This window comes from Xiphias gladius, chromosome 22, assembly GCF_016859285.1.
Source record: "Xiphias gladius isolate SHS-SW01 ecotype Sanya breed wild chromosome 22, ASM1685928v1, whole genome shotgun sequence".
Taxonomy (NCBI): domain Eukaryota; kingdom Metazoa; phylum Chordata; class Actinopteri; order Istiophoriformes; family Xiphiidae; genus Xiphias; species Xiphias gladius.
The window spans coordinates 17,255,777-17,266,344 of NC_053421.1; the positions used below are offsets into that span (position 1 = coordinate 17,255,777).

A 10,568-nucleotide genomic window follows, 5' to 3' on the forward strand; every position below is an offset into this window, starting at 1 on the left:
ATTACAATACCCCTACCCCGCCCCGTCCACACAGCCCCTCCCCAAACTCCAGCGACATCCCACTATCTGCTCAAACTGACTTTCCTCTCCATCTCATCACTTCGCCTGGTCGACAAACTGGACGCACCATCTCACGCTCCGGGAATGGGATCTTTACTGGGTTCAAAGAAAAACTTCCAGTTCTTTCGAGTTTACGCTCTACAGAAGCTACTTTTCAAACTGCAGGGATAGTTGTTACTGCAGGTGCAGGGTGACAACAACAAAGGGCCGCTGGCCAAGGATCTCCAAGACGCACCGTCTGATTGCCAAGGAGTTTCAGACGCTAGGAATCAGCGCGGCAACATAAAGTGGTCTCTGCTCAGTTTGATTATTCAGATATCCTCCTAGATACACCGAGGCGTGCGTAAAATATTTGTGCGTAAAGTTGGAGCTGTTGCGCACGGTTCAAAGTTAGTTCTAGTGGGGCAGCGTATGCAAGAACGTGTAAAAGACAACAGATTTGTTAACTATTAGATCTGTTGGAAGTGTTAATACCTTGACAGCCATGGCAAAATGGTTCAGAGATTTTCCCATCAACCTGAAGAACGGAAATGAAAGGGTCCGCTCGGCCTCTGAGTCTGGTCCACAAACTCGACCCAAACCTTCGTTTTCTCGGGACAGTTTGAAAGGAAATCAACGTAAGGATGGAGGAGTGGGGGGTTTGTTAGCAGGGAGAAACCGGAAAAATTCGGCCACAGAATTGGGTCGTAACAACGCTGGTTCTGGTGGGACAGTCTGGGATAGTCTCACCAATGGAAAAGGTCGCAAGAATTCCAAGATCGAGACTGGGATATCAGATGAAAACCGCCAGGTCAGGACCACTAGTCTGGCGCAAGCATACATCAGCAGGATGATCAAAGTGGACAAACAAGAGAAAACCCCAAAACTCAACGGGATAAGTGAACAGAAGCTGCCTGACAACGAGAAGGGAAGGTCTGACATTAAGACAACGGTAAGTAACTTCTAGTGATGGAACAGCTAACGTAAACCCCATGAGCCTCTTTTTGATCTTCACATTTATTTAGAATCAAACCAGGCCAGGGAGAGGCAGTTATAGTAGCAGGCCGATTAAAGTCAATATACTGTACAGTGCAAAAACAAAAAAATCATTGTGGGCTTGAGGTCAGTGCTTTCCTTTGTGTTTTCCCTCCCCACCTCAGTTCATAACCCTGTATTCAGTTTCCATCGCTCTGAAAAGAATACAATGCAATTTCACTACATTGTGTCAGATCAAAGAGGCGAACACAATGCGCTGACCTCTTTACACAAGTATTTCCGCTTGTCTCTCCATTAGTTGTCACTCAGTCATGGACACCACGCACACAGACACACACACCGTAGTGTATCAGATCCCTCTCTGCCCGCCTGCTCTGTTGTCTCCAGGTGAATGTAACTTCTGAATAGGTAGCACCCCAGCATTGTGCTTTCTGACTGGTCTTCTCCTTTTCACAGTTGATTATCCTGGAGGACTACGCAGATCCTTTTGATGCAGAGAAAACCAAAGAGCAGAGAGAGGCCGAGAGAGCAGGAGTGAATGATGGGTACATGGAGCCCTATGATGCCCAGGTCATCATCACAGGTGAGGTCAGGTTTATCATCTGTCACAGCAATTGCAGTTAAGGGAGTGTTTTCTCAGAAACTGACTTTGAACACAAACTATACATTCTACTGATTGTGCCATAAAAGTAGATTCTTGCCAATAGAAAAACAGTTGTGTGCAACACATCATCAAAAGTCCAATCTGAATATTGAAATAGCTAGACTGCAGTTTGTCTACCGACGGCATAACTTCATTAATTACGTCTTAACAGACTTTGGATATCAACTTTGATAAGTTAATTATGTGAGACAGGGACACTTTTTACACATCTTAGATCATTTTTTTCTGCACTCACACTAACTAAAATTCCTGCTAAAGGGCTGTTTTAAAGGGACTGAGAGCCAAGTTAGACCCTCGGTCTCTCTGCTGACTTCCCTCCCCGCTGGCGGTTGCTATAGGAACAGTGTTGTGCAGGGACAATGGGTGCAGCTTCCTCTTCCAACTTCCTGTCTCCTGCTTCTGTTTCCTTTGCCCCATTCTCTTGATAGGAAGTGCCCCCCCCCCACACACACACACAGAAACATATATACAAATAATACTTTAGGGTCCCTAACATGTGAAAAAGAAATGAAAGACCCTCCCCAAAACCTACAGACACCCCCCCCCCAACTCCCTGCCCTCACCCAATCACTTCCCAGCAGTCAGGAAGTGGCCTGGTCAGCCAGCCAATCAGCAGCTGTGTTGACCTTTTCTTCCTGTAGCTCCATTGTTTGGTCACACAATAGTGCAGACACGCAGGCTACCTGTTGGACAGCAAAGAAACACAACAAGTGAAATTCCTAAAAAACACAATGTCCAAAAGAATATACATGTGTTAGAGGAAAAAAACTGTTGAGGGTACGATGCGTCAAATTTCTGTATTAATTAAAAAAAACAAAACATAGAAATCTCAAATAAGCATGCCAATTAGTTTGAACTGATGGACAGCCTTACCAGTCCAAACTAGAAGGTAATTCAAATATGTATAATATGAAAATATGAAAAAGTGTACTTTAAATTTTACTTATTTTTGCATGAGCCTCAGTTTAGACATTTCATACAACTTTGATGATTGGGACACATTAAATATCACTCATCCCTGTGGATATGTCACAGACACATTTTGCAATTTAATACTGGGAAGTCTGCAAGAGGCGAATGCTTGATCACAGGTAAATTTGGGTGAATATAATTGAGGTTAATGGAATTTTTTAGAGTAACGTGAATATTTTACATTTTAAAAAAAAAGAAAGGAAATTCTAGGTCATCAAAAGCCTTACTACGGCGGAGTTCACTAATACGTTATAAGATAAGGTAGTTATTTTGCTATAATATGTATTTTAATTTGTCTCACGTAGGTTGATTTTCTGGTAAGTCAAACAGAAGGGGAGACTCCTAAACTATGCGACTAGAAAACAGTTCAGCTAATAGATACAGTGATATATCATCAGAGGAGATACAAGGCTTTGTCTATTGTTAGATAAGTGAGATTCCTACTTCTTAACTTATCACATGACCATTCTGCTGTAGAGGTTCGTAGACGGGGTTCCAAGGACCTTCTGAAAGTGTGTGTTCTCCTGGATCGAGGCCATAGAGAGAGGAAGGGAGAGGAGGGCAAGCCCACGCCTCCAAATATCTACGACACACCGTATGAGGGCGGACTGGAGGGCGATAGTGAGGGGGTGTGGATCCCTGTTACACGGCCAGAGTCTGACGTCCGTCCTGCTGGAGAGTACGAACTGCCCTGGGAGTGGAGAAAGGAGGACATTGTTAGAGCACTATCAGGTAGAGAAAGGGAGAGAGGGATGATGGGAAGGGAGGGGGTTTGGGTGTGGAGGAAGGATGCCATGAATTTTATTTGTACAGTTATGCCACAACAATTTTATGTTTGCTTTAGAGAGGAAACAAAACAATCCTGCTGAATCAATTTCCACAGATGTGTTTACTTTGGTAGTTCTGTTATGCTTTGATAATAATTTTATTACTAAAGGTTGATATTGTTTCTCCTGCTTCCTTCAGCTCAGTTTGAGGCAGTGGATTGTTCTCCCAGTAAAGAGAACGGATCAACCTCTAGCCGCCAGCAGCAGCAACACACCCTGAGACAGAAGAACTGGAACCATAAAACACTTGTCTCCTCTTCGCCATCCTCCTCCTCTTCTCCCTCTTTTCCCTCCTCTCCTATTCTCAAACTTTCCCCTCTCACACCCTCATCTCCCTCTTTTCCCACCCTCAAACCCCCACCCCTCTCACCCTCCTCCAGCCCTAAAAAACTTTCCCCTCCGTCCCCTACCTCCCCTGGTGCCCCACAGGATGGGGATGCAGCCAAAGTGGACCCCAGTCTGACCCTGGAGAAGCAGAGGTAAGAATTGAGAAGACATATTTGTCTTGTAGGAAAGAAGAGTGAAATGTTGCTTATGATGTTTTCAAATTTCAGTAAGGGAAAAATAAGAAAGCATCTGCATACCAGATGCATATGCTCTCTTTACGAGACTGAAACTTTATCGAATTGAAACAGGCAACATTTGGACCCTATCTGGTCTTCATTAGGCAAATGCTCAAAATTACAAACCAAGGTATGCACAGATTTATTACATCATGCTGACATCATGTAAAAAAAACCCAATATGATACTCAAGGTACAGTAGATTGTTACAAAGCAAATAGTTGCAAAAACAGATGTAGAAATCACAAAAAAATGACATAGAAAATCTTTATAATACTAAAAATATTACATCTTTGTAAAGATTCAGTAGACCCTACTGACTAGTAAATAATATAATGATAAAGGGAGGAAACCCCCACAAAAATGTAGGGAATGATTAAAGTTAGAGTAATAATTTTAAATGTTAATATAATATTGACACATTCACATATACCTCGGCTTAAATAACAAATAATTTGGTAGACTTAAACTAAATGGTAAATAAGTCGTAGCTTGAAAATCCAAGCTGGGTTTTAGCAGGTTCATTCCAATGTTCTTACACCTACATTCCAAAGACGTTCAGGTTGGGCGAATTGGAAACTCTAAAATATCCATAGGAAGGACTTTAAAGTGTTTTTTTTTTTTTCTGTTAATGTATTAGTCTGTCAATAGACTTTTGATCTACCTCTCACCCACTGCACGCTGGGATAAGTTTTAGCCTCCACCACAACCTTGAACAGGATTAGGGGATTGAGAGGAATTAAACAAATGAGATGAGGGTGGAGACTCTTGGTCACCTTTATCTAATGCCTGCGTATTATTTATGCTTATCAAAATTAACACCACATTTCTCATAAACTTGGCAGAGTAAAGTGCACTTCTTGTCCTGCTGTCTGCTCTCTGTGCTGCTCTGCTTGCATTTGTTATGACAGTTAAGAATAAGCATAACATTTTTTCATTAAGTTTTTTTCACCTTTTGGTCACTTGACTACATATTTTTATAAAGAAACATTGGGAAAACAGTGCCCTCCTCAGTTTTGTCTGCAAAAAATTGTAAAGCAATCAAGCAGATTTCCCTTGACATCTGATCAAATCATAAATATACTCTACACTTGGCACTTTTGAAATTTTTAAGTGAAATTGGGTTTTTATTACTGCGAGCATAAGCCAGTGACAGCCCCTCAGCTGCTGAACATAAATGCTGGAGGAAGGTGCACCCTTGAGGTGAGACTTGATTGAATATACAGGAGAGACTAATTTTAACTGTAGCCCTTCTTTCCTCATCCTTTGCCTTTCTGCTCAGATGGAACATGTGGAGAACATGCTTAGAGCATGTTAGCATTTGTTCCTCTCATGTTGTGGCTGAATGTCAATGTGTTTTGCCTCATAGTATCAGGGCCACACACACAGCTTGTTTATAAATGGCTCTTGCCTGTAGCCACTGTCAGCACCACCTTGTGTCCTAATAGGCCTGCCTTGACACTCTGCACAGCCATTTTATATGTTGATTTTATTTTTATCTTTGCCCTCTCAAGTTCACCCTTGACATTGTTAACTCATTCAGTCCACAATATTTATCTGTTAGTCTGATTTATGATGACTTTAAATCAGGCCTGTTTCGTTCCTGCTGTCAGCCTCCTTCTCTTTTTGTCTCTCTCTCGCCATCATCACCTATCATTAACTTGACATCTGACTTATCTCCATATGTCACTGAGCTGCTGTTTCTCTCTGCACCCCCCCCCCCCCCCTTGCCTCTCCAAGCTGGTACCATGGCAGTGTGAGTCGGCAGCAGGCTGAGGCTCAGCTGCAGCGCTGCAGGGAAGCCAGCTTCCTGGTGAGAGACAGCGAATCAGGAACCAGCAAGTACTCCATTGCTCTGAAGTGAGTGTGGGCATGTGTGTACGTGTGTTTAATTCATGTATGTGTTTGTTGAGCATGGTAAATATAATGCAACATGTACATACTTACTGTATTTATGGGGCTCTTTTAATCATAGCAATCTCAGTTTTTCTTCAGACGAGTTACAATATTGATAGAGTGAAACGTTTTCCTTGAAAATCAAAATTTTTCTTAATTATGTCACACATCTTTCTGTATCTTTACCTGTACATTAAAACAGCCACATTTACAAATGGGCATGTACAGGTCATTTGTCATACAGTGTATTCTAAAGATAAATATGAATGAAACTATTTTCTAGTAAATATTTTCACTGTTCACTGAGATTGAATTCCACACCGATTAAGCCTGATTTTGGCTATTTTTAAGACATTACTAAGGCATTGTAGCAGTAACCTCTGCGTGCGTCATTGTAGAGTAGAAAATACTGACAGGTGTAACAGGAAAAGGTTCTCTAGGATAAAGGCTGAAAGCCTGTGTGCCATTGTGTATGAATGTGTGTGTGTGTGTGTGTCTGTGTGTGTGTGTGCGTGTGTGCGTGCAAGCGCCTGAGTGCACATTTGTTGTACAGTGCTCATTTATTTGAGAGTCCACATTATTAACCCCATTTACACATCCGCTGAACTCAGTAAATGGTAAATCTACAGCCTCATTTTGGGAGAGACAGATAAGAGATGCTGAAGAATGTTTTCATTCTCCAGCATCTTATAACTCTTAACTTCAACTGTTACTGTGTGTCTTCTCCTTTCAAGTCTGTCTTTACTGAGATTTTTTTTTTTTTTTAATTTTGTGTTTCTCTCTGTCTTGTTCCACTAGGACCAGTCAGAGTTGTGTGCACATCATTGTGGCCCAGACTAAGAGCAGCAAGGGCTTGGGCTACACACTGGATCAGAGTAGCTGTGTCTTTTCCAATATCCCTGAGCTGGTCCACCACTACTGCACACACAGACTGCCTTTCACTGGAGCCGAGCACATGACCCTGCTGCATCCTGTGCCCAGGCCACACTGAACATGCCTAAAGGACAAACAAACACACTGGCACACAAACACACATGCACAGACACAGACAGGCAGAGACATGTATGACACACTGATGCACAAATGCGCACAGACACACTCATAAACTTGTTAATACAGATGTATACATACATACATTCATACTCAAAGATATGCTGCTTTGGATTGCCGTGTTTACCACCTTCATAAATTCATATGTTTGTAGCGCCACCAAGCGCTACCTTGTGGTCAAAATCAGACACTACAATAACCACTGATCACATTGTTTTGGTGTTGACTGTTTCCAATCTAAAATCAACAAAAACACACAAAAACACACAAAAACACACACACACACACACACACACACACACACACACACACACACACACACACACACACACACACACACACACACACATAAACTGTGGTCTGTAAATTAGCCTACTGTATTACCCAAATGTCCCATTATTTATAGTTACAGGAAAACCATCTCGTCTTCCACAGCCTGGTGTATTTGCGCCACTGTTTTGTCCACTGACTCTACAGACCCACTCTCTAACATGCAAACCTCATTGATTTGTGTAATACCTTACTACTTCCTATAGCCAATATGATATTTGAAGTTTATTTGAGGTTTATAATCTCCTCATGAGATGCCCTCAAGCAGAAGTGCTAACATCATCAATTAGCACCATTCTATCCAGTTAGGTCTTGGTCTGTAGGATCAATACACCTGATTGGAGTATATTGATTCATCCATCTGACATGTCAATCAGCTTATTGATCTATCCTGAAAATCGGGCTGATTTGCCCACCACTCTGTCTATCAAGACAAGGGGCTTTATTGATTAGATGATTAGAACTAGTGTAGAGGGAGGGGTCTTATAACATTACTGTATCCACCCAGCAATATTGTTTGAGTGTGTGTCAGTGTGGAAATAAATACATGAATATCTGGCCCATCTACGTGCCTTCACTGTAATCTAAATATGAGGGATTTATGATTAAAAAGATATCTTATTGTGAATGAACCCAAAAATGTACCTACCGTATGCATAAATGATGTATGTATGATGTGATTGTTGGATATTGTCAGGTTTTTTTTCACATCAACCACGCAAATGATGTGGGCTGTATATTATTGTTCGAAAACATTTATTCAGTAAATAAAAAAATTCATATTAACTGAAGACAAAAAGTGTTATTAATAGACATGCCCACAGCAAAAAAAAAAGAAAAAACTGGGTTCAAGGAAAATGGCACTGAAACAGAGATGAGAAGCTAACCAGAGTGAAACTGTGTGCTTTTCTCTTGTAGCTGTAAAATCACTGACCTGAGTGTGAAATCAATTACAGTTACACACACACACACACACACACACACACACACACACACACACACACACACACACACACACACACACACACACACACACACACACACACAGACACACAAGCACACGCGCACGCACATTTGGAGTCAACTAATCCTGACAAACCTAAACACACATAAGCACACATACAAAATGCATTTATAAATAGTGTATGCACAAAAAACATTTGTTGACACAATCCAAAAGTTGATGTATTTAAATCCTCGCCAACACACACAAACGAAGCTTCTCACAAAATGCAGAGAAGCTTTATCTTCACAATGATGCATGGAAGCATGTGTTTGTGGCAAGATATGTCTTACCAGCAAACACCAGCGTTTTGGTTTGCATGAGTATCTATTAGAGAGAGCGTGTGTGCTTGCATGAGTGTGTGTGCAAGCGTGAATGTGCCCATGTGTGCATCCATGTGTACATTTATGTGTGTGCACGCAGTACTGTTGTGTATGTGTGTGTGTGTGTGTGAGAGAGAGAGAGAGAGACAGAGAGAGAGAGAGAGGGAGTCAGAATTTTTCTGTTCAGGGATTACCAGGTTGCCATGGTGATTAGTTAGAGTGAGGTAGGGCCATCTCTACGGGGAACGAGGAGAGGGAGGAGAGACAGACTGCAATGTAAAAAGAGCTATGAATAACTGTGGCCATAGTAGCAATGCGCTCCCCCACAGAATAGCCTGCTTGGTTTGTCAATGGAGAGCGGCAACTTGTAAGGTCAAAGCAATTTGAGAAATTTCTAAGTAAAATTCAACTAATTCCTCTTACGGTCAGTTCACAAATCATTTTTTGTAGCACTTTATTGATCATATGACACCTCAGACATTCAATGTGCAAGGTCAACTCCAGAGAAAATACGTGTCCTGGTCAAAGACACCTCAGCAAAGCAGATGCTTGCTTTTGCACAGAATTGAATCCAGACTTTCTGGTTGAAGATCTTGACCATCCTGCTACCCAGTGTGTCACAAATGGCAATGTTACACAACAACAGACACCACTAACTATCACCCCTCTTTCCATCCGTGTGATCTGTTCTAGTTAGTCCTCTATGTTCCCTTAATTAAATCACAAAGTAGGTCAAAACAAACAACAAGCTTGGGGTGTTGGACACATTCCCGACTCCGTCTGTTTTTTTGGGAATGTTGCAATCAGTATCCATCCAGCCCACAATCCTAAATGCTTGTTGGAATTTTCTTGATGTTACATATCATCACTGTCAAGTAAAAACCATGTATCTCAGATTTTGGTGATTTTGAATTTTTTAGTGTTCCTTCATGGGCTGAGAAAATCAACCCCCTTTTTCAGCCGAATAAACTATTTGAAAACCCTCTGGAGTATCTGAAAACTAAACTGTCACATAGTTGACCACAGGGCTGTTTCAACAGCTCTTGAAAAGTTGACATTTTGGGGATACATGGTTTTCACAGGACAGCGATAATATACATAATTTCTATCACCTGCATCCTGGTTATGAGCTTATAACATATCCGTGGTGGAGGAAATATCCATATCCTTTACTTAAATAATAGCAGCAATACCAGAGTATAAAATACAAATAAAAGTGCTGCATCCAAAATGTTAAATAATTTGAATTACAGAAGTATTATCAGCCAGATATACTAACAGAAAAGAACCAAAAGTTTACCGATTATGCAGCAAGATGCCAGTACCATGTCAGTGTTATATTGTTGGAAGTGACATTAATTAATGTTTTTTGACTGTTTAATCTATAACAATATATAAAAGTCCATCATATTTTATAAGATTATGTTAGTTTTTGTTTGCAAAATCTTGAAGTGACTACAGCTGTCTAATAAATGTAGTGGAGTAAAAAGTATAATAAATGTCTCTGAAAAGTAGTGGAAAAGTATTAAGTAGCATAAAATGGAAATACTCAAAGTACTAAAAGATGTCTAAATGTACTTTTCTACATTCCACTATACTTTGTCTTAGTCTCAGCCTGTGATTCATAGATCAGATTTGTATGTTGTTTATCAAAGTTGTGTTTCCTGGATTTGACAGAACCACAGGAAGTAATTGCAGCCACCAGAAGACAGAATGACAGCAAGACAGGAAGGGACAGAGGAAAGAAGAGAGAAAGACAGTGTTAGGGGGTGTTAGGGGAAGACAAGCACTCGTGGGGGTCCCAGCTTTTAAATAATTCAGAGAGAGACTCACAGCACTCAGTGCAGAGGAGGAGCACTGTCAGGTCAGCTCATTCACTGCAGTGGAGAGGTAGAGAGCGAGAAA

At 41.1% G+C, this 10,568-nt stretch overlaps 1 protein-coding gene across 1 annotated transcript; it reads left to right on the plus strand.

Moving 5' to 3' along the window:
- The first annotated feature begins 92 nt into the window (after positions 1-92).
- On the plus strand, positions 93-8,080 carry she (Src homology 2 domain containing E). Its single transcript, XM_040116614.1, has 6 exons — positions 93-991; positions 1,492-1,618; positions 3,149-3,403; positions 3,638-3,977; positions 5,802-5,921; positions 6,756-8,080. The coding sequence occupies exons 1-6, from the start codon at positions 545-547 to the stop codon at positions 6,946-6,948; spliced, it is 1,482 nt and encodes a 493-aa protein (XP_039972548.1). The 5' UTR covers positions 93-544; the 3' UTR covers positions 6,949-8,080.
- The last annotated feature ends 2,488 nt before the right edge of the window (positions 8,081-10,568 follow it).

Coding starts and splice junctions, on each gene's coding strand:
- she (XM_040116614.1), top strand. CDS start 545: ATGGCAAAATGGTTCAGAGATTTTCCCATCAACCTGAAGAACGGAAAT. Junction 992..1,491: donor GGTCTGACATTAAGACAACG/GTAAGTAACTTC, acceptor TCCTTTTCACAG/TTGATTATCCTGGAGGACTA. Junction 5,922..6,755: donor AAGTACTCCATTGCTCTGAA/GTGAGTGTGGGC, acceptor TTGTTCCACTAG/GACCAGTCAGAGTTGTGTGC.